Below are 24,606 nucleotides of genomic sequence, written 5' to 3' on the forward strand. Positions count from 1 at the left end.
ACACACACACACAAAACTCTGTACGTGCGTGCACATGAACACACCTATACATACATGCACACACACGCATTAACACGCACACACACACCTACCTACCTCTGTACGTGTGCACACGAACACACACCTATACATACATGCACACACAAGAAAAAAATCTTTATAGCTTGTTCAATGGTCAGTTTATTAAAACTAACAGTATTATTTATTCCAGTGCTTATTTTATTTTGTGTGCATAGACAGGGTAAACAGATATTTAAGTTAGTTATCACATTTCCATCATTACCTGACATTACTGTGTCTGGACAGAAAAAAGCAAATGTCTCTTATTTGTCTCTTATTAGATTTTCCCCATATACCAACTGAAAGTGACTGAAAACAAGCAAGAGAATAGAAACTCCCACGACCAATAGCCTTCTAGCAGTGGATTAACTCTACCCACACACTAAACTGTACTGTTAGTGGAGTGGATGTGTCTCAGAAAAGCTGTGAATTACAGGTGAGTCAGAGATACAAAAAACACACCTAAACCCACACACACAGTATGGCCTATTCATACAAATTAAACAAGTAACAATATATCAAATAAAGTGGCAATGCAAATTCTGACACACACGCACACACACGCGCACACACAAACATAATTGCTAGATTGACTTTACAAAGCCTAAACATCCAAGAAGAGTAGTGCTGAAAAATGCCCAAATAACGTTGCGTTGGTACAAAACATCGAAGGCTGCTTGTTTTGTTTAGTTTCATAACCTGAGCACTATTCAAACTCTTGTGCTATACACAGGATCCCTCCAAAAAGATTTTTTCAGTAATGCACTCATCCCCAAGACATTGGATTCCCTTTACTGAGGATTGTGGGTAAAAAGTGGCATTTCAAAGCAGACTTTACACAAAAAGCCTATACCATCACAGAGGCAACAAAAAAAGACGGGACTTCTCAAACCATGCAACACATTTCTTTCAAGATCTATTCATCAAACATACTGTATTAAGAGTAAGAGGACTGGATCAATTATATTATCCATATCACTATTTTATATCTTGATGAATAGGTCAGTTGATGCATAACACACACACACACACACACAGTACCCTGTTTGGAGCTGAAGTGCTCTGGGGTCAAACGAGAACCCTGTGGAAGAACCCCATCCATCTGAGCTAGGATTACTGCCTTACTGCCAAGGCTCGAGCGAGTCTGGTCTCAGATTAGAAGTGACTTGCCTGGAAGGTTGGGGTAATCGTCACAGAACGTTGCAAATTGGATCCCTTTGCGTGTTTGGGTTGGACAGTGAAAGGTGCTGTGAATCTGTCAGTGGTTTCGAAAGAAGTAAACTCCAGCAGCGGGCACCAAATGCCACGTTGCATTAGCAGAGCTCGTCAGCTGTCGGTTGAACTGTTCTGTAGTCTGGACTGTGTGATTTTGTTAAATACTGGCCACACATGCTTAAGGCGAGTGGGTAACCCATGCTGCCATCAAGTGCTTCTGCAAGACAATCTTAAATTCGCAGGAAGCACTGAAATAGACTTGAGGTCAAGGATAATACCGCACTTTCAGAAGTGTGGAAAGGTGGAAAGTTGTTGGATTTGGCCCTAAAGTCAACAGACCTGATCACGTGACAGGGGTGGCACCTTGGTGATTCGCTTCCTGGGAAATAAATAAGCAGCTTCACGCACACCCACTCCAGCCAGTCGGAGCAGAGCAGGGCGGAGCTTCAATCCCCAGGAGCCAATGGGAGCAAGAGTTGAGTGGCAGTTGCTGACATGGGCTACCTGTTGTGGCCGTGGCGTTGGCGAGACAACTGCTCCTGATGTTCAGAGAGCCACTGGCGACAGATGTCCTGCATGATGGAGTCGCCTGAACTCTCAGCAGCCTGGAGCACTTCCTGGACCTGGGGCCCCGCCTTTGTCGAGTCCAGCTTTACAGCCAGGAGGTACGCTGCTCTGAGTTTACTGCACTGCAGATATGCCTTTATCTACAGACACACACACACACACACACACACTTAGATGGTACTACCGGGATCTGCAAAAACACACAAAAAATAAATAGATGGAATGTATGTTTACCTTGATCTCAGGGCTTTTGGACTCCAAAATGAGAGACTCCAGTTCTTTGGCCTCGATAAATTACATACATCAAAATTAATTACATATCTACAACCTGTAGTATATGCAACAGTGTAATGGGAAACAATAGCAACATTTAGTGTTTTTTCTATAATAAATGTAAGAACGTTATTTTGTAATTAGCTGTCCAGAATGACTGGAATATGGAAGCCCTCCACTATAAAAACTCTATAAAATACAACCACTATAATAACACTTAAACACTGCTACTGTGTTTAAGAGGCAAGCACATCAAACAAAGCGTTACTGACATTTCTACATTTTAGCTTGAAATTTGAAATGAGCTCAGTTCTTGTCCTAAAGTTACCATGATTTTAAAACAGAAGAGGCCAAGTCTGCTGACCTGAGGTCAGTCTGGCCTGCCGTGTACCGAGTGGGGACAGACTCACATCAGCGGGACTCTTCTCGGCGGCCGAGACGCAGCTGAGAATGATGGCATCGCAGTCACTTTTCGTAGCCGCTCCCGACTCGCCGACGCACTTGAGCAGCTGCCGGACGGCGTGGTACTGATGCTGGTGCACCAGCCGTTGGCCCACGCGCACGTACACCACCCGCGGCTCCAGCTGGAAGTCCTGCACGCGGGCCGAGGGGGAGGGGACGGCACGAGGCATGGTAGGACGAAGGGAGAGAATTGTGGGATTTGTGGGGATTCAGACGATCTTGGTCTCTGTGGCCTAAGACCTTCAAATCAGACATTACGAGCAGTATGATAAAGTTGAAAAGGAGGACGATGCAGTCTCTTACCTGTATGACTCGATACGCGATGCCAAACCCCTCCTCGATGTTCTTACCCCCCAGCATCACCTGCATGGAAAGAGACAGGCTCAGCCTCAGGCCGCAGCTCCACCCAGCTGCCTCCACCCAGCCGCCTCCACCCACAGGCCCTCAGTTAAGGGCTTCAAGCGAAGGGAAGACTCTCCCAGGAAGAGGAGCAAAAAAGTGGGGCCACTCTTTCTAGGAATGAATTAGTGAAGTCAAAGCAGGGGGGTTTGATTAACTTGACTGATTCCAATCACACAAACCGCGACCCACATAGTGGGTAATACGGGGTTGATACAAAAACCCTAATAAGGGTTGATACAAAAACCCTAATAAGATAATTAGGTTATAAATATTTTAAATCTAAGATTATAAATATTTATAACCGTAGCTGCCACTAAAATGAATACTGATCCAGTGTCGACAGCTCCATGTTGTTTATATTATATTTGTTTTCAGTGGCACTTGGCTACACTGGCCTGAGCACTCACCTGATCATGTCGGTTAAGAACACAATTTAAATAATGCATTGGCACTTATATTTAAAAAAAATTTTCCCCCCCTTTGTTTTGTGTGAGGAATTATTCATATATGTGCATGTGTATCTACATTACCTTGCAAGCCACATCCATCTTCATTGGACTTCCCCCAAAGAGGGTGGGTGGACCACTATTCCCGGCAGGGGTGGGGCTAACAGCAGATCGAGTGGGGGAGGAGCTTTCGCAGCGATGCAGGAAGCGTGTCACTTCCAACTGCAGCACAATAGTGTTCATGTGTCTGAAAAAAACAACCCCAAAAAAAAGACGTTATGGAACAGGCCATTACTGTGCCAACTAGAAAAGGGCATGACAACACACAAAAGACTTAGGAGCTCTGCCTTTATATTAGCTCAACAGTTTCAGCCTGAAAAGGCTGAGAGAGGGTTAAGTAGGGCCGAACTGAGGATGAGCCGGGGGACAAATTAGGGCTGAACTAGCCGATGAACTAGCGAATGACCCAGAGTGACCCGAAGTGCCGACCCGGGTTCCATCTGACCTGGACACGTCGCTGGAGCTCATCCTCTTCCGGAAGGTCGCAGTGGTGGGGGCGGGGTTTGGGGCGGAGCCCGGGGGCGTCATCCTCCGCCGGCTCTGCTGCTGCTGCTGCAGATAGGCACGCAGATGCTCAGTGGCCCGCACCAGCCAGCGCTGCTGTTCGCCCAGCTGCAGGTAGGAGCGCGCGCCGTGCACAAAGAACCGGATGCACGTCATGGCGGCACGCACGTGGTCCTGGATACAGGTAGGCGGGGGAACCAATCAGAATGCAGCATGAACAATTTGGGATGGCCAATGGAAACGTGGGGAGGGGTCTAAGGAGAAGGCAGTAGGCAACCATAAAGGGTAAATGCCTAAACCCGAAAGTTTTTCTTAAACAGAAAAACATCCTTTGTTAGCTAATCTTGCGTTGCCAAGTTTGTGGTCATCTCCCATCTCCCTTTGGGAAGTCGCTATGCATAGCTCATTCATTCATGTGAAGTCACTCAGGGTTTAAATAGGTGTATAAGACATGAATTAAGTTCACTTTATATGACAAATTGTTATAATATGATGTTTTCAGATTCATGGAGAATATATAAATTCTTTTCTGATTTCAATATCAAAAGCCCTCACAACAAATGCATCACCAAGAAGTGCTGAAAGGGTCTGCAGACTGTATGCACAGATTTAGTGTGCATCCAGTACCATCATAAACTGCTGGAGCTGGTAGAGTGTGTGGTAATGGGCCTTGCGCTGCAGCTGGTGACAGGCTGCCAGCAGGTAGTGGCCCCATCTCTCGAGCGTGGGGTCCAGGCTCTCCAGCAACCCCTGCAGGACCCCCAGACGGCCCCGCTCCAGGCATGGCTGCAGCACGCCCTCCAGGAACACCTCCTCGGGGCACTCCTATGAGACAGACAAAGGCTGAACCCCAAGCCAACACTCCGCCCTTCATCCTCACAGCTATTATTATGACTATGAAACTAAAGGTCCTGGAAGACATAGTCAAAGCAAGAGCAGCTCAGTTACTGTCAGATTACTGTCCGATTACACACCGCGCTGTCTAGCTATTTTTAGGCCAGGACTTTAAGGGTCCACATACTTAGCTGTGGGACCAGGTCCAAAGCACGAAGGGTGGGGGTGTACCTTGCTAAGCAGGAGCGTGAGAGCATCTCGCAGGCGGTCGTGACGCAGGTAGAAGCTGACGAGGCTGAGGTGCGTCCCGTACGTAAGCAGGTAGTACAGGCACTCCTGGTAGTGGCTGCAGCGCTGCACCTGGCCCTCCGGCCGATCCATGGCAGCCTGGTCACGGAGGATGAGCTCCAGCTCCGTCAGGGACGCTAGAATATCCTCACTGACTGCCTGCAGACACCCCCATGCACGCACACGCACACGGATATCCTGAGGATACATTAAGAAGCAAATTTGTTTCCTTTCTAAGGAAACGGATTAGTTATGATCTTCGTTTTATGAAAAACTGTGTAACAATGAGAGAACAAAAGGTGAATAAAGGTGTCATGGCAGTCATTCACTGACTGCCTGCAGACACCCCCATGCACGCACACGCACACGGATATCCTGAGGATACATTAAGAAGCAAATTTGTTTCCTTTCTAAGGAAACGGATTAGTTATGATCTTCGTTTTATGAAAAACTGTGTAACAATGAGAGAACAAAAGGTGAATAAAGGTGTCATGGCAGTCATTTGAACCCTTCAGGTCTCAAGCAGCTAGCTCAGCCCTCGCCTAACTGAGGGGCGGCCAGACTGATGCTCCCTCACGGCCCTACCGTGCCCTGCGTGAGTCGCACGCTGGACTCCAGGTGCTGGACGACCTCCTGCAGCAGCCGGGGGCCCAGGTTTAGCTGGTTACGGTCCACCGGAGCCTTCAAGCAGCGGGAGAATTTCTCACGGGCGCCACCAAGACAGCCGGCCTTCAGCATTGCCATGCCCCAGGCATGCCACACGCCGCTGGTGTCCAGGCTGCTTTTGGTGGACACCTGGTATGGACCCAGGACCGGGGGGGGGGGGGGGGGGGGTGACACGTATCAACCTGTTTGCACTACTCCACCAGAATATTTTTTTATGATTTCACAGTGCTTCTCTGTTGGGGGGGGGGGGGTTGGGGGGCTTCAGGGAGCAAGCAGCGATGGGCATCCACGCCTCACCTCCACGGCCAGCTGATAGTACTCAGCTTCCAACAGCTGGTTCCTGAGTCGCATCACCGCCGCCATCTCCAGGATGTCGTCCAGGGACGGGATGTACTTGTAGTTGGCGCTGACCAGGATCTTCAGCACGTCCACCTTGCTGATGTAACTGCGGAGAGGGCACAGGAGTGAGGAAAAGATGGAGGTCGAGAGCGAGAGAGAAAGGTCAAAAGAGAGGAAGAGTGCCAGAGTCAGTGTGTACGACGACTACTGGAACACCTAATGCCCAAAATACGTCTTTAAAATCCCCCTCAAAAATACTACGAATTCTGAATTCATAGGAGCAAGAGACATTTGTAGGGTATTTGAAGGCTGTCTTTCAAATGCTGAAGGCGTGAGCAGGAGCAGTGCAAGTCCCAGCCAACCTGTCACAGAGGACCAGGTCCTGGCTGCGTCCCGCCCGGACAAACATCAGCTTGGCGCTGACCAGCAGCTGCCGCATGATGTCAGTCAGGAGGCGGGCATCCACCTCGGGATTGGTCAGCCGGCGGGACAGCGAGCGGCAGTGGCCAATCAGCTGGTGGGCACATGTGGCGTGGTCGCTGTGCAGGGTGAGGATTGCCACACAGAGAGAGGCACTGGGGGCCTGACGGGGAAAAAACAAAACAACAACACAGACAGAGTGATGATGGGAACAAGTTCAGTTTAATTTTGAATTAAAATGATGTGTTAATTGGTACTGGTCAATTGTATTTGGTAAGGGATCCGAAAATCTTGCTCTGCTCAGCTGTACACGAGCCCGAATGCCATTAAAGGAGGAGCGGTCTCGGGGTTCGGACGCAGAACCGGACCTGCTCGTAGTAGAATTCACTCTGCAGCTGCTGGTTCTCTGCCGGGTCCGGGCTGAGCCGGTACTGCTTCTGAGGAATCTCGGGGATATCGACAACCCCGTCTAAAACTCCATCGATGGAGACAGGGCTGCCAATTGCTTGTGGGAAGAGAGAAAGAGCTAGCTCTCATCTTAGTCATATTGCAAATCCCAGCAGGAAGCATGCTAGTAAATACGGTGACTGTGCAGAATAGATGGAGAGGTGGAGACGGGTGGAGAAGAAATACCTTCCATTTGCTCCAGCTCGTCATCTGAGCTGCAACAGCAAAACACAGCGCAAACGAGAGCGTCAGAGACCATTTTGTGGGGAGTGCAGCGCATTTTATCTAATAAACTGATCACCCTCCAAACATGCCCAGTACACTTAGACAAAATTCCAGTAAAATAACTCTGTACTCAACAGAAAACCCAACGAGTGCTTTTCAAGGTTTTATCAAATTTCAGACAACACTTTGACTGAAGGACCCTATTTTTAAAATTTTATACATTATGTATGCTTAACACGTGCATGGAGAATCATGACTGCATATGTCTAAACTCCCTCTGCTAGTTGTAGGTCTTTTAAATAAATTAAAGGTTATACATGTTTTATAAATCTTTCAATGACAGGACCTTATATGGGTGCACTTATATCTCACATAGTGCTCTTAAACAAGGGGTGCGTGCGTGTGTGTGTCTCACTCGGGGTGGTAGAAGTTGTAGCACTCATCACACACTCTCACGGCCTCCTCCGAGCCCTCCACTGCCATCCTGTGGGTGGAGCAGGCGTGACACACCAGCCTCCCACAGCGCCTACAGTGGTGTCGCCTGTTGAACTACGGAGGGCAGAGGAAGGTCAGGGTGGGACAAGATGGAGTGTGAGTGAGGGAGAGAAAGAGAGAAGAAGGGAGTGTGTGTGTGTGTGTGCGCGTGTGAGAGAGAGAGAGACACACACACAAACCCACATCTGCAGGTTTAGTCACCCACGCACCATGCACACTTAAAAGCACCATGGAAAAAGGTACTTAACCCTAATTTATGTAATTTAAACAGAAAAATTAAAAAACGAACATGAAGAAAAAAAGGCATGTCATGCCATGCCTGCCATCTCTAAACCTCACCATGGTGAACCTCTCTCTCTGGCACACCATGCATATATGCTTTTGGTGGTCGGGTATCCAGTCTTTGCGATCTGGCATTTTCTCTGGGGGTGTGAAGAGGGCGGTTGAGGGGCGTGACCTCCTGCCGCTGGAACCCCACTCTCGGCTGTGGGCGGAGCTAGATGGAGTGTGCATGGGAGTACTACCTATACAAGGGGGGGGACCAAAAGCCAAATTCTTAAAGTTGCAATGAATACAAGAGCTCAAAAACGAGTTAAGAGAGTTAAAATGAAATAAAGTATTGAGTCTTTATTAGTGTCAAATGAGATTTGTATTTGTTTACACATCTTCCCAAGTGGGTAGTTTTTTGAACTCTGGTTTGTTAAGGTGCACAAGGTGTCTAAAGAGCCACACTATTTTGTACACTCTAAAATGTACATTATTTATAAAGAACATTTGGCAAATACCATTTGACATGCTAAAAACATTCAATAATTTCTGAAGAATAAGAAACTAAGCAAAGTCATTTTGAGCAAAAACTTTCATGTCATTTGTTTGTTTGACCTGATTAAGGAAGGGGGCGTAGTTGTGGGAGTGCAGGGCTGACCTAATGAGGAAGGTGGCGTGTGGTTCGGGGAAAGTGGAGCTGCATCCATGGCCGGGCACTGAAGCAGCGCCTCCTGCAGGCTGATGATGGAATCTGAAACGCAAATGCAATAAGAAAAATACTCATCACCTTTAACTAGCGAACCTTTAACTGAGCGAATGTTCACTTAGTGTACACGTGCATGGTTCTTTATATACACAGTGTGAAAACAATGAGGGAAAGGTGTGCGTTGTTAAAGAGGGTATTGCTACGTACTGGCACGTGTTAATGAAGAGGCGATCAAGACCTCTATGCTTTCTAACCTAATAAAACACATTGGGGAGTGTGTGCACGTGTGCAGAGTGTCTGGTAGTGCCCGAAGGCTACGCTCTCACCGCTCCGTGACCTCTCCCGTGGGGCATAGGGGAATTCAAGGGCCTTGTGGGCGTATTCAGCCAGCAGCGCGTCGATCTGCTGCCCGCTGATGCCAGCATCCTCGGCAGGCAGAAGGTTCCGGAGCGTGGTGACGGCGCCCGAGGTCCAGTCCACCTTGAGGTTCATCAGGAGCTGCTCGAGCATGAGAAGGGGTTCGGCGAGAAGCTGGAAGTAGTCTGGCCGGGAAGCTTCCGGAAGCGTCAGCAGCACCTGTGGTTGCCGCGGAGGACGCGACAGGCATTCAGAACCCTTTGTGTCATGACGCGTTAAGATGTGTGGCGGAGGTGCACCACTCCATGCAGGTGGGTAAAGAAACAGCTACATTATGGCAGTTGTGCATTTCATCAGGGGACAAACTAGTTAAACAAAAATCCTTTGTTTTTAGCCTAGTACGATATAAGCATAAACGAATGATCACATATGACACCTAGGACAAGGCAGGGGGAAAGAAAAGAAAAAAAAGAAACCCACACACTCCCACCCCACCCCCACCTTAGAGCCAAGATGCAGGGCGTTTATGTGACGTCTGCGTGCTGGGGTCATTCGACTCTGAAAGTGCAGCGTGAGGTAGTCGGACAAGAAGTGGCAGGCAGCCAATCCAGGCCTTCGATCAAGAGCGTGCTCGCTGACCTCCAAAGCGAGCGAATCAGAGAGGCTCTCGAGGAGCTGGCATGGGAGACAGGAGGAAAAATAGCAATGATGCAAATATAGCACAAAGCCCTTGGGGTGTTTTTTTTGTTTGATATTTTAAAAGGACAATGGCAAGTAATGTTTTGACATCAGAACTTTCCTACACACCATCACCATCTCTGTTTGAATATTTTACACCCACACACAAACCTGGAAGGCTTCCTCAGAGTGGCCTTTGTCTAGTAGATGGAGCAGGCTCTCTGTCTGGAGCTGAAGCCTTGACTGCTCTGAAACAGGATATAGCTCCACCCACTGAGAACACAGCTCAAAGTCCTGATCTCACACACACACACACACACACACACACACACACACACACACAAACACACACGCAACACACAAACACAAACACACACACACACACAAACACACACAAAATGTATAACCTGTGTACCATAAGGGTTAGTGCATGGACAATGTTCATTGCATGAAACCCTGCAGGAAGTAGAGGCAAAAATGACTTCCCGTTGAGGACGTTAAGTAGATTGTTATAAAGGGTTATAATATTTTTAAAACCTTTAAAATTTCACCTCCATCCACACAGACAAACAGGAGACAAATGTGCATTCAGATGTGTAATTGTGCTGTACACTAAGTACCCTGCAAAAAACAGTCACGAATTGCTGGGATATTTCCTGCGTACACTTAAGGTATTACAAATAAATAAATAAACAACAACACTTGCTGCTGCTGCTACTGTAAATAGCATTTGTGATTCGTTAGGGGAGGCGGCACCGACCTGGGTGTGCAGCAGCAGGGTCAACATGTCCTCTGGGTTCCTCCTGGACTCATCCCTCAGCTCCTGCCATGTGTGCCACTTCAGTGGAGGCTGCAAGCTCAGGATCTACATGATGCACATGACACAAGAGCACCGTGCGTGCGCATGTCAAAAGGTGGCACAGGGGGCAGAGCACAGGTCAGAGGGCTCACACTATACAACAAAATGGCAGAGAGCATGCTGAGTGGACGCACCCCGTGGTACATGTCGAGTTCGCGTTTCTTCAGCCGGAGCTGCAGCGTGAGCTCGTCGTCTGGGTCGACGGAGGCGGAGAGGCAGAAGCGCAGCAGGTGAAGGCAGCTTTGCAGCGGCCACTGCTCCAAGCCCTGCAGCGCCGCCCGAGCGCGGAGTTCATGGTCACACACACGCATCAGTCGCTCGGGGCCACCGGCGCCTGCATCTGCGTATACGCAGGGGACAAACACAAGTACGCGCACACACACAGATCAGAACACACTGCCCATTTATCCGATATGCCTTTATTTCTCAAAGTTAAATTATTAAAATGGGCCTGAGGGCAACTCGTACTTACTGGGCATTACACTATTACTTTTCCATGGCTACGCTATATGGATATCACAGTTTCTCAGTCAGAATTGCCGGTCAGCAATAGTGGACACACCGATTATAATGTAACTCACCCTCCAGTGCAGTGCATGCAAGCAGCCTGTCCCGCAGCACCTCCTGCTGGCTGCAGCTCTGAGCGTAGAGTTCCAGCAGGGCCAGGGCTCGGTCGAGGTCCCCACCGCTTAGGGCCTGCTGGAAGGCGTGGGCTGCCAGCAACTGCCCTGCCCCCTCCTGCAGCCCAGAGAACAGCATCCCCACCACGGCCTTGCCGCACAGCACTGCCCCGAGGCCGTCTTCGCCCTCGGCCACGCCCAGCCGGGCCCCCAGCAGTGGCGATACCATGTCTCGCAAGTAGGCCCTCAGGACCGGGTAGTCCCGGAGCAAGGCCTCGCCCTCGCGGGCGATCTGCTCGCTGTCGAGCACCGCCTCTTTGCGCACCGCGCTCCGGAAGTACGAGGGCAGGCCGGTCCACCCCGACAGGGCCGGCCAGGTCACCTCGGAGCGGACCACCTCGGCCCGGCCAGCGGAGAGGCACGCGAGCGCTGCCGCCAGGGCCGAGCGGGACTTCAGGAAGGAGATCGCGGAGGGCGTGAGGAGGAAGAGCGAGGAAGAGGAGGAAGAGGAGGAGGAGGAAGACGAAGGCGGGGACGAAGACAGGGAAGGAGGGGAGGCGGAAGGGTTCGGAGGGTCAGCGGCTTCAACAGAGGCGTCGGACGCCGAGCCGGGGTCGGACGCAGAGGTGGGGTCGGAGAGTTCGAGGGCAGGCACGCACTCCTGGGCATGCTGCTGTAGGAGGGCGGAGATGCTGGCAGGGCAGAAGGCGCCGCCCACGCTGGCCCCCATGACCTTCGGAAAGCGGGGGTCCCAGAGGGGGAGGGGCTCACAGCAGCGCTGAACTATGACCTGCTGGACGCTCACATGCAGGCCTTCCTGATGTAGCAGAGATGACAACCTAAAGAGGCAGGCACCCACCCACCCACCCACCCACACACCCACACACCCACACACACACACACACACAAAAACAAATACAGTTTTGTATTTCAGTTTTGTAGCTGGGTGCATGTTCCTGGTTATCGTTGGGGTTTGGCCACTGAGTGCAGACTTTACGGCAGAGGGCTGTGTGCGCTCTGGATGTTAGCCGCGTGCACAGACGCTCCTGTTTGTGGAACTTCATCAGCCCTGCCTGCGGTGGGTGAACACAGCGAGGCCGGTGCGCATGCCGTACCTGTCAGGTGCCACCTGCCTCTCGAAGAGCAAGTGCGACAGCAGCTGGGCAGGTGGCTGCAGCAGCACGAGGAGAGGATTCCCCAGCTTCACATCTGCACTCTGATCTACACACACACACACACACACACACACACACACACACACACACACACACACACACACACACACACACACATTCCAGGCAATGACTTGTTAAAGAGCCATACATGTTGCTATGCAGTTACTAAGCAACATGTTTCAACTATTTTTCAACGACACGATTAATTAACCGGTGTTTAAAACAAACAAAAACAAGCCACTCACCCTCGGAGCTCAGGCTGCGGACGAGCACCTTCGCCAGCATGTTGACATAGTCCAGGAAGCTGCGGACGTAGTCCGGCCTGTGTGGGGCGCTGTCCGGCTGAGGCAGGCCGAGCTGTTCGAGCTGGTCGAGCGAACGCAGCAGCTGTTTCATGGCCAAGCGCACGGGGTGCGAGTCCAGCTCGGACGGCTTCAGCACAGCCTGGTCAAGCAGGAAGGACAGCACGGCACTGTTTGACTGGCCTTCACCTGTAGGGAGCAGCAGAGGCGGTCAGAGCCGGCAGCGCCACCCCAAGGACGCGATTTCTCCATAAGCTTAATAACTTGATAATAAAGTGATTATTGCCCAATAGGAATATCACTCTTGTTGGACAGAACTGTAATCTAACTTTTTGAAATCTGCCCCATATAGTACAGCTCAAAGAAGATGAACAGTGACAGCCAGCTTAACACAAATGACTTTCAGATGAAGGAAGACGTGACCTGTTACTGTTCCCAATGCTTAGCCACATAGTCGAGACATTAAATCTAGAGGTTGAACAGTGTAACCTGCTCACTCGTCAGTTATACTCCGCTAATGTTAACAATACACTTACAACATTATGAGTAAGGTAACTTCTCCAATCAAAACACACAAGCATGCATGCTCAGACATTCAGCTCCGAGACGTTTAGTGCACAACTGCAACAATCGGCTTGTCGTGAGGAAAGGGGTTTAGGAGGCAGCTGGTGCCGGTTAGGCGGCGCAGGTGCTAGGGTGGAGCCGGAGAAGGCTCCCAGCGCTTTTTACCAGCCGCGTCCATGGCGGCGGCCAGGGTCTGCAGGGTGACATCCAGGCACTGGATGAGGGCGAGGCGTCCGGCGATGACCTCCTCCGTCAGGGATGGGTGACAACACAGCAGCACATCCTGGGCACTACAGCCAAACGGAGCCTGGGGCACACCCTCCTCTCCACTACCATCTACACACAGACAGGCAGAAACGGATGCGGAGGAAATGAGAGCGATGAAGAGACCCACGCAGGGAGGCGAAGACAGGGAAAAAAGATGGCTACAGGATCGGCACGGTAACAAAACGCGCGTGCGCTCGTAGCATTTGTGTGCGTTCATAGTGAGCGACAGCCTTCCTTGCGTAACTGGTTTACAGCACAGTTTGTGTGGCTTGTTAGTTTGCTTGTTAGTTTTGGAGGTTTTTTGTTTTTGTGCGCGTGTGTGTGTGTGTGTGCGTGAGAGAATGCGCTTTGCTTGTATACCTGGTTTTGCTGGTCCTTTGCTGGCAGATGTTCTGTTAAGAATCTTGCCGATACGTTCCAACACAGAAGGATAGCCACAAACTCCTTCAGAGTGAGGAACCATGGAGTTCACCTTCACACCTGTTGCGCGACAGAGAGAGGAAATGAACCTTCCACCTCCCCATACGTGGCCGCATGCCACGCAGTCGCCCGTGCCCGCGGACCCACCTCGGCCCTCCAGCGAGGCGTGGAGCCTCCTCTCGGCTGTCTCCAGCAGCTGCCGCGAGCTCTTCCACAGCTGGCACTGGCAGCATGCCAGGTCGAAGGCGGCCATGCTCGCGGGGCTCAGCTCCTGCAGCAGGAGGCGCAGGAGGCCCGAGGAGTCGGGGAGGGGTTGCGCAAGCCAGTAGCCCTCCTCGAGGCAGGGCACGGGGCGGGCAGGTGTGCTGAGCAGCTGGTCAGCGACGTCCGAGATCGAGTAGAAGGCCATGCCTGAAGGTGCAGGGCAGAGAACCGCACAGCGTTTAACCCACACAGGGTTTCTTTGCTAGCTGGTACGTATTAAGCCAGAAGTCAAGACAGTCCTACAGGAGGACAGCATGAAAGATGAGCACATCTGACACTTTCCCCATCAATGACGTTACAATACATTCAAATTTGGAATGGAATTGACATAAGTTGTTCAATTATTTATATAGCGCCTTTTGCCATGGTAGGAAGATCAGCAAAGTGTTTGAGTGATTAGTTTGAAAACGCTCGCCGATCACCATGACGACCACGTATAATGACACATGCCATGATGCTCGTAAGTTCAGCTGAGTGAGATATAGATATCTTATCTAAACATGAGACAAGAGATAAAAGAATGTAGGAACAGCATAGTGGCAGTAATCTAATTATTAATGACTTAAACCCAATTCAATTCATTTGAAAGGTTTGTCACATACACATTTGTAGCAGAAACAAAGATGCCAAGAAATTAATTAAGATACAGTAAATACTCCTTTACAGACAGTGGGTATGTTCGTGCACGTGTGTGCACATATAATGACCATGTGTGTATGCATGTATGAACAGGTGTATTCATGTTTCATCTGATTAAATGCCTGTGTGCGTGTGTGTGCGCACATGACCAAATATAACTGCATGTGTGTGTACATGTGTATGAAATGCATGTGCATGTGTGTGCAGTCATGCAAATGAGTGCGTGCACATATACAAAAATGTACACTTCTGTATGTGTCCATGTATTAATGCATGTCTATAGATGCATATGTATGAGTATGTGTGTGTGAATGCGTACCTGCTGCAGCTGCGTTGCCGATGCTCTGTAGTGTGGAGCGGCTGCTGCTGGCCAGTCTGGTCCTCCCAGGCCCCGCCCCCCCACCAGAGCCCAGCCCCTCCGAGGATGATGATGAGGAAGAGAGTGATTGACTCTCGATCTTCTGCTCCACCTGGGCAAGCTGAGTCAGGACTTCACGGTAGCGCTCCATGAAGAGCAGCTCCCCGGAGCACGGCGCGTTCTCCAAGCCAAACATCAGCATCACCTACAGAACGTACACGCGCACGCGCACACACACACACACACACACACACACACACACACACACACACACACACACACACACACACACACACACACACACACACGTTATATAGCCACACCCATCACAATCCTAACCTACGCATTCTGGCTCCCAGGAGCTTCACTCTCCTGGGTGTGTGTTACATGAGGGTGTGCGCCCTCACCTGGTGGGCCTCCACGTAGTTGTCCCTGCGGATGCAGGAGATGAGTAGAGACTCCGGCGGGGAGAACAAGGCAGGAACCAGCCAGATGTGCGACCCTCCGCACACACACGTGTCGTGCTCCACACACACGCCTGCAGCTCCGCTCCCGCCCCCATCTGGACACAGGAGACACGGCGGGATTTCACAAACCCAACCTGCACCAATACCCAAACCCGGCACGTGCAGACAGTCTTCCCCCACCTGTTAAAAAGCACCCTGGGAACTGTAGTGCTTGTTGCAGAATAAAATAACATTTTAAAAAACCTCTGCAGAATTCATTTACTGTCAAGTCACTCAGCTTGTTCTGATGAAAAGTTATTGGACTTCCCTTTCAAGAAAAGACTGTGACTGTACAAACATAGCCTGAAAGTACACCGCATTCCACATTATTATGCAAATTGAAATTAAGTGTCAAAGATTTAACTTTTTGTTTTTCAATTAAACTCATGGATGGTATTGTCTCAGGGCTCCTTGGGTCACTGAAATCAATCTCAGACACCTGTGATAATTTGCCAGGTGAGCCCAATTAAAGGGAAACTACTTAAGTAGGACGTTCAGATTATTAAGCAGACCACCGGTTTCAAGCAATATGGGAAAGAAAAAGGATCTCTGCTGCTGAAATGTGTCAAATAGTGCAGTGTCTTGGACAAGGTATGAAAACATCATATGTTTCACGTGATCGTCGTGCTGTGAAGAGATTTGTGGCTGATTCAGAGCACAGACGGGTTTGTGCAGATGAAGGCAAAATGAGGCAGGTTTCTGCTAGACAAATTCATCAGATTAAGAGAGCAGCTGCTAAAATGCCTTTATAAAGCAGCAAACAGGGATTTGAAGCTGCTGGCGCCTCTGGAGTCCCGCAAACCTCAAGGTGTAGAATCCTCCAGAGTCTTGCAGGTGTGCACAAACTTACTATTTGACCACCCTTAACCAGTGCTCACAAGCAGAAACAGTTGCAGTGGGCCCAGACATACATGAAGACTCCTTTTCAAGCAGTCTTGTTTACTGATGAGAGCTGTGCAACCCTGGATGGTCCAGATGGATGGAGTAGTGGATGGTTGGTGGATGGCCACCATGTCCCAACAAGGCTGCGACGTCAGTAAGGAGGAGGCGAAGTCACGTTTTGGGCCGGAATCATGGGGAGAGAGCTGCTAGTCCCCTTTAGGGTCCCTGGAGGTGTGAAAATGACCTCAGCGAAGAATATAGCGTTTGACTTACCACTTTCTTCCATGGCACAAAAAGAAGAACCGTGCCTTCCATAGCAAAATCTTCATGCATGACAATGCAGCATCTCATACTGTAAAAACACCACCGTATCATTGGCTTCTATGGACATAAAAGGAGAGAAACTCCTGGTGTGGCCACCATCCTCCCCTGACCTCAACCCTACTGAGAACCTTTGGAGTATCCTCAAGCAAAAGCTCTCTGAGGGTGGGAGGCAGTTCACATCAAAACAGCAGCTCTGGGAGGCTTTTCTGATGTCCTGCAAAGAAATTCAAGCAGAAACTCTCCAAAAAAGTTCAGTGGATGCAAGAATTGTGAAGGTGATATCAAAGAAGGGGTCCTATGTTAACATGCAACTTAGCCTGTTGAGATGGGTTTTTTGTTTTCTTTTAATTGAAATAGCTTTTGTTTTCAGTAACTGTGACCTCTTAATGCTGCAAATTCAACAAATGACCATTTTCAGTTCTTTACAACCTATAAAGTGTTTTGAAACTCTGTTGTGCATAATAATTTGGAACAGTGCATTTTGAGTTTATTTTTGAAAAAATATTGTTATTGGGAGGTTTGTTCAATAAAACTCGATTTATACTCTAACGGTTGATGACTTGAAAAATTATACTGAGTCATTTGCATTGACCATTTAGGAAAATCAGAGAAAAATATCTTCATAATAATTCGGAACACGGTGTAATAGGGCGGGTGCACTGCTGGGGTGATTGTGTGTGTGTGTATGTGTGTGTGTGTGTGTGTGTGTGCGTGTACTCACCTGAAGTACTGGTGCTGATCTCTCCATTTTGCCGCTCAGAGGTGATGTTTCGGTCAGAGCGATGACGATGGCTTCGCTTCTTCTTCCTGACCCCAGACACACCACTGCTATTGCTACGCCTCAGAGACTGGGAAGAGCTTACCACAGGGGAGGCTGCAGCAAGCCCACCTACACACACACCTGCAGTTGTGGGCACTTGCATCTTAAAAAATATTTTAAAACAGTGTCAGGTGGAACTAGGGAATAGAACTAGCAAACTAGTTGGTCTAGTTTGGCTCTACTCACCTACACCGATGCCATAGTTACTGGTGACGACCTGCAGCCTCCACTGCGCCTCGGCTGTGCACTTAGACAATCTCTGCAGTCGTGCGGCAAATGTCTCCGCGGTTACTGAGCAGCCCAAGCTCTCAGCGACCTTGGCACCCAGCACTCGGCTGTCGGAATGGGACAGCGTGCACACGCCCTCCAGACCCTGCCTGAGCAGCCGCAGGACATCCTCCACCCCGCGGGCGTCCAGCAGAAAGCCGCGGCATCCCGGAACCATGCCAGGCAGCCCGGGGGCTCGGGCTCGGGCCCGGGCCCGGCCCCCCGCCACACCACCCTTCGCTTGCTCTTTCGAGCCGGCATCGCCGCCCTGGAGCTCGTCTTTGCCATCGGCGTACTGCTTCGTCTCGCCGCCAGCCGACTCTGCCTCTCGGATGAAGTCCGAGTCAGACAGGAAGAGGAGGGAGAAGATGTTCTCCAGTAGTTCCAGGCGAAACATCGCAGGCACTGACTCCAGGTAGAGCTGACATTCCAACAGGTACTCCTGGCACAGGGACGAGGGTTCTGGGAAGAAAAGTCAAAAGGTCAGAAGATCGCGCGCAGGAACAGAGTTCCTCTCTGGACACCTTTCACGAAGATCGCTCGCTGCACACACCTCTGGGGGCCTGGCTCTCCGGAGTCTGCTCCCCCACCTGCAGCTGGTGCGGGCTGTGGTCTGGGTCCCCGCAGGGTGGGCGCGCGTTCGCGCACACGGCGTAGACGGCGTACTTCATGGCACAGAAGCCCCTGAACAGGATGACATTGCGCTGGGCAGAGCTGCTCTGGCTGTCGCCTAGCGATGGGTCTCCTGGACAACAGCACAGGGGAACGCACCAGGGAAGATGTATCTAGGAGTTAGTTTGCCTGCTTGCAGACAAAGGCAATATGGCTAAGGATGCAAAACAATTGGCAGAGGGTTTCAATTTCTGGAGATTTGCTAACTTCAGAACGGTTAGAGCTCACATCCATCAGTGCTGGGGCAACTGAAGGGTGTGTACCCTCACCCGACCTCTACTCCTCACACACAAATGAATACACAGACTTTAACCCCATCATGCTGATAAAAATATGTCTACGACAACCCTAGTAACATTCATGAACCACTCCTAGCGGTGGGCGTCAGTGTTAAGTGGCTTGTCTGGCTATGTGATGTGGTGAGAACAACTTGGAGCTCAATATGTAACAGCGTCGAGATTTGACTTTATCTCCCGTCAGCAAATTTCTGTTCCACACTTAGAAATTTGATATCTGTCCCGTTTGGTTTCTTGTTCTTTTTAATATAAACAGTTTTTTCAGAGGCTGTGGAATTCGGGACATATTCTGGGGGTTATGTTTGTGCAGGTGCGTGTGTGCACGTGCGCGCATTACCTGCTGTCTGCAGGAGCTCCAGCACACTCTGCTCTTCATACTGAGGCAGGGGAGTGAGGCAGTGGAGTACATAGAGAGCGGAGTGGTTATCCAGAGCATGTAGGAGAGACACCAGGGCCTCGTGGCCTATCACTCTGTTCTCACGCGCACAGACACAGACACACACACACAAATTTCACATATACGACCTAAACAAAAAAAAAAATCATTTTAATGCACTGACACTACTTTATATTGAAGCTGCTAACAACTTTAAAGCTTTAAAGGGTCTTTTTCCTACAGGTCCTGCAGTGAAAAGGTTTTGAGAGGTTTTGGAAGCAAAGATAGAGGCCAGCAGGAGCCCAGCCATGACTGAACATGGCTTTAAGAGTAACTGCACCAGACAACACGTGATTATTTCCAAATACACTATTTGTTGATTTTTAATAGTACTGTACAGAGCACTAATAACTTCAGATGTGCAGGGCAGAAGAAAGGGTGGACCTGTTTGTTTTGTACTCACGGGTTATTTTTGGCACACCATTCTAAAACCCCTAGCTGAGAAGATAGAAGGTTTGCAAACTCGCTGAGTACCACATCATTAGACTGGGCCTGAAGGAGAGAGTGAGAGAGGCATTTGTGAGTGTACGAAAGAGAAATGAGAGCGGTATGGGTATGGGTTTAGTGGTCAAACATCTTTGAGAGTCATCACCTGCCACAACCCTTCCATAATGAATGTGGTTTTCCTTTCAGTTTTGTGTAAATTCACTCATGCAAGAACACACAAACCATCCTACAGATTACTTTTCAAAGCATACAGAAGTTTCTGAAATATTGATTTATGTATTTCAATTCTGTCTTGATAAAGACAGATAATGAATACATGATGCAGTTCGCATTTAGTTGGAGGTTAGGCAAATGTAAATATGGAATAGCAAATATGCTTTCAAGCAATGCTGTCATATTGCATCAGAAAAATATCCTGTGTAGCTTTCACAAAGTCCCTTAAGGGCAACATTACAGCAGAAAAAATCCTTTCAAGGAACACTAAGAACTGAAAAGACAACTTGTCAGATGCTGTGTTTGCAAAATGTTTACAAAGTGCTAAAGGTGGTTATGTGGTTTATATCTGAATTAGTTGACACTTTAAAGTTTATTACAACTTATTTAGGCAGCCAATAGCTTTTATTTGTCAAGTTGCCTGACCTGCTGTTGGTGCAGCACCCTGAGAAGCGTCTGGGCGGAGTCAAGGCTCTGACAGTGCACCCAGCCGAGTAACAGCAGCAGGCGGGACAGCGGCTGAAACTCCGCCCCGAGTAATGCCTGCAGTTTCGAGAATTCCTCCCTCTTTATGAGGTCAAGCCCAGTGACCTACAAACAAGTCAAAATGTTGCCACAGCACACAAATGCACACACAAAAACAAACCAAAAAAAACACAGATAAGAGGGTTACTGAACATGTTGTTTTGAATGAATTCGCAAACCTAAAAATAGAGCAAATGTCAAAACACTATGGCTTCCCATTTAGCAGAACACTGCAAACAAGTCATAAAAGATGGGAACGGGAATATTCATTACACCATCATCATTTAAGAAAGAAAAAAAAAAAAGTTCAAGGATCATTTTGCGGATGGGAATTCGGATCAGGGCTGAGGATGAAGGCCTCTGGATATGCAGTGACATGCTGGTGAGGCCCTAAAGGCCATCAGTGTATGCTCTTACCAGGACCTGCTCCACGAAGTGCTTTCCACTGTTGACACACTCAAAGTACACGGCCTTCCAAACCGCTGGCCGGTCGCCATGACAGCACAGACCAAGCATGGCCTTCTCTGCTTCGGGTAAGTCCACTTGAAGTACCACATAAATTACACATGCACAGACACACGGGTATGTGGTTCGATGTTAGCATGAATACATGAGATCACATGTGAACCTTGTGAAAATCATAAGTTTGTGTGAAGTGTGATGCAGAAGTGTGATGCATGCACAGAGCTGAGACAACACTTCGTCCACAGAATCATCAAATTTAACTGCCCTCACTTCCTCAAAAACAGCACCCAGGCAGGGTAACCAAACAGCAGAGCCACACAAACACAGATGGCTGGGTTAACCGTTACGAAACCTCTGCCATGGGACAACTATGTACAAAGGGACAAATGTCTCAGCGCATCAACGGCGTCCCTCCACAATGAATCTTCATGGTTTTATGTAAACATGTGTATGCATCCACAAGTCTAACGTGTCAGTATGCAACTTGAAGACAAAACATTTCACTACCTTTGCAAATTACACATTAATAACCACAGAGCAATCCATCGCAGTGCGTGTATGATTGACTACTTAATTTAATGCCATGCTCTTACTGCATAGCTCCTCCCCTGACTGTTTAACTGCACTTTGTTTTGAGCAGTTAGCTGTGTACTTTTGTGTTGTTTTTGTGTTCCTGCAATGATGTTGCAGCCCCCTACCCCCCCCCCTTATCGATCTCTAACATTCAATCGAGTGTGCACATAACCTTCGACCCGTCAACTCCTCACCCTGTGCGTGCGGCGCTTGCCGGAGCAGCTCGTCCCTGAGCAGCCGCACGGCAGTGGAGCAGTAAGAGGTGAGCAGTGCTCGGCAGCGGGGCCTAAGTAGAGCCCCCAGCACTCTCTCCTCGGTCAGGGGCCCCCGTCGCCCCTGCCACAGCCCCTCCCACAAGGGCTCCAGCTCCGACCCCCAGGGCAGCAGGGCCAGCTCAGTACAGGCCTCATCTGCCCAGTGCTCGCTCCGCTCCAGCTGCCGCAGACGCCGCAGGAAGATGCCCTCGCTGCACGACTCCGCGCGGCCCAGGAATCCCAGGAGAGCTTGGGCCAGCCGCGGGCTGCGGCACGACAGCACTGAGCGGATGCAGGACAGGGAAGTGGGGCTGAGGGCAGGAGCTCCCAGGGCTGAGGGCGGGCCCTGGGTCTGGACCTTCTGCTTGGCGAGCTCGGCATCTAGGAAGGCCTGGTGGAGCTCCTGTGTGTTGAGGAGAAAGAATAGGATGAAGAGAGAGGGAGATTCAGAACTGTAGGCTAAAGGCTAGATGTGGCCAAATCTCTCCAGAAGATTGCCTTACAGGAGAAGAAAAGTGAAGCAAAAAATAACTCAAAAGCTACAGTGGGATAATCCTGATAGGAACCGAGTTTTATCCGGGAAGTACAGCTGAGGTTCAAATTAGTAAGCAACTGTAAGTGAAGTGAGAGGCTCACCTTCAGAATAGTCAGAGGTACCTCCTCACCGAGCTCCTCTAAAAGCAGCAGGAAGGCCAGCTCTCTCCTGACAGACACAGGCACCTACAGGACAGAGAAGGTTAAAGAGAGAGGGAGAAGGAGAGAGAGAGTCCTTTCCTTTGACTGATTTGCTGGAAGTTAGTAGTAAATTGCGAATAACCACACGCACACATACCAAAACACACAGTCACACAAAACAGGAGCATTTCGACCATGAGTCATACTACTGTGTGAAGCCTAATTCTTGAGCACAGTGCACTTTACCTTGCCTTCTGCATGTCTGTCAAGGATCTGCAGCCAGAACCAGGCTAGTCTGTGAGGACTTCCCACCGTTTCCCACCTACACAGCCATTCAGAACGACACAGACTTACCTCAGACCAACTCAATAAAAGTCAAAAACAATTAAAAAAACCCAAAACAAAACACTTTATTATAAACCACACATCTGGTTCAACAAAAACAGTTCTGCTTAGAAAAGTCATCTTTGGATACACGCCTGTGTAATTCAGTCATCCTTAGCAGGGATTACTCACGGGAGTGGGTAAGGGTGTGTTATGACAGCTGTGATTATGTCGCTGAGGCTCCACGGAAGGACTTCGGCAGCCTGACTGAGTTGGCGCATGCAGGCAGCAGCTAACTCCCATTCCCCGTGACGTAAGCACTGTGTGAAGAAGTGGAAGAGGTCCGCTCTGGAGCTTTGCTCCTCCCGGCCAAATGGATGCATGACGGCACAGTCCACCCGCACAAGTGGCTGTCAGGGGGTGCGTTAGCAGTTACCCAGATTCAGCCAATGAAAATGGTAACTAGAGCTTCACATCTACAGGAGAGCAAAGAAAAAAAGAATGTACAGAACGTCATTCAGATCCTGAGATTTTTTAGTTGCTGAAAAGTTTATGCAACAGTCAAACGTCAGGCAAACTCAAATAATACTGTTATTAAACTATCCTGTACTGCCTACCTATTAAAAAAAAAACCAGTGTGGCAAGAAGAACTAGCAGATATACCTCGATTTAATCAGAACTCAGACCGGAATTCAGTCATGTAGCTAACTTGAAGGTGTCTCACTCCCAATAATGATCCACTCGAAATAAGCAAACAGATGAGTAAATATATATAAGCAAACACCGACTATCCGGAGCTTTACTTCGTGCGCCATCATCTATTTACTGGTTCCTGCATCCAGGTATGAATTCGGCAACCTGTCGAATCTGACATACTCGTTTTATTCATAAATCTTAGAGTCAGTCTTAAGAGCGACGGGCTACGCAAGCCGTCGTCTCTTCCCACAAACAATGGTTACTGACAAAACATTATTTAGTTTCTTGTTCTGACTAAGAACCGGTTAAACTAAGAGAGTTTACTGGTCAGCTGGAGTTACAAAACAACTGATAGAGCCTGACAAACATCTCATCATAATATGACAATAACCATAACACAGACCAAAACACCAAATAAACTTAATTCCAAATAAAAATCGAGGAAAATGTTGCGCTAATACTAGCTAATCACTCGTTGACAACAGAAACTTACTATAACGTTGTTTTCCAACCCTTGTGTTACGTCATCTAGCCTAGCTAGCTAAAGTGCTACGGTGCAATACGAAGTTTCGAACTCAAAAAAGCACGGCTTTTTGCTTATGCGTCCCTGAAATATAACAACTCTAAAACCATTTGTAACCTGGCTTACAGTGCAAATGTGTTGTGTGCTAAAACACCGGACTTACGATTCATTTTTGTCATCCAAGTCACATAGCTCTGTCGATGGTCAGATTACGGCCTTGCGCCCAGATGTGGGGCCACGAGAATTGTGTCATGTGACGTTGTCAGCTGATGACAGTTCAAGGTTCAAATGGTTTTTTTTCTTCGCATTGTTTATCATGGATTTTATGATATAAATATATCTTCATATAAAATCTAGTTTATAATAATATATAATGTAATCTAAATAAAATGGAATATAAAAATAAAATGTAAATATAACATCGCTATTAGAGGGTCTCTTGTTTATGTAGACCATTGATTCTGGAGGGCTGTATAAGCTTCTTCTTTTTTTTATTGCAGTTCTAAATTGATTGTAGTGGCCTTTCTTA

The 24,606-nt window shown here is 48.9% G+C and overlaps 1 protein-coding gene across 6 annotated transcripts; it reads right to left on the reverse strand.

Moving 5' to 3' along the window:
* Nucleotides 1–156: 156 nt before the first annotated feature.
* On the reverse strand, nt 157–24,322 carry zfyve26 (zinc finger, FYVE domain containing 26). Of its 6 annotated transcripts, none has more exons than XM_035531401.1 (41): nt 24,241–24,322; nt 23,051–23,334; nt 22,781–22,856; nt 22,496–22,579; nt 21,800–22,262; nt 20,985–21,109; nt 20,469–20,633; nt 19,786–19,874; nt 19,284–19,417; nt 18,532–18,723; nt 17,898–18,440; nt 17,613–17,780; nt 15,587–15,741; nt 15,141–15,384; nt 14,066–14,329; nt 13,859–13,978; nt 13,397–13,567; nt 12,611–12,856; nt 12,306–12,411; nt 11,152–12,029; nt 10,705–10,904; nt 10,472–10,576; nt 9,883–10,005; nt 9,535–9,708; nt 9,003–9,252; nt 8,629–8,721; nt 8,043–8,227; nt 7,624–7,757; nt 7,170–7,198; nt 6,905–7,041; nt 6,479–6,699; nt 6,075–6,222; nt 5,697–5,906; nt 5,055–5,309; nt 4,617–4,814; nt 3,931–4,163; nt 3,510–3,672; nt 2,881–2,940; nt 2,526–2,708; nt 2,077–2,127; nt 157–1,982 (listed from the first exon to the last, which is right to left on the reverse strand). In XM_035531401.1, exons 2-41 carry the CDS (start codon nt 23,239–23,241, stop codon nt 1,776–1,778), a joined length of 7,773 nt encoding a protein of 2,590 aa, XP_035387294.1. In that variant the 5' UTR covers nt 23,242–23,334; nt 24,241–24,322; the 3' UTR covers nt 157–1,775. The 6 variants fall into 6 exon arrangements, with proteins under 6 accessions (XP_035387294.1, XP_035387293.1, XP_035387296.1 ...); XM_035531400.1 differs by having other exon boundaries at nt 10,705–10,910; XM_035531403.1 differs by having other exon boundaries at nt 1,776–1,982; nt 5,055–5,270.
* Between the last annotated feature and the right edge of the window lie 284 nt (nt 24,323–24,606).

This window comes from Electrophorus electricus, chromosome 11 (assembly GCF_013358815.1).
Source record: "Electrophorus electricus isolate fEleEle1 chromosome 11, fEleEle1.pri, whole genome shotgun sequence".
Lineage (NCBI taxonomy): Eukaryota > Metazoa > Chordata > Actinopteri > Gymnotiformes > Gymnotidae > Electrophorus > Electrophorus electricus.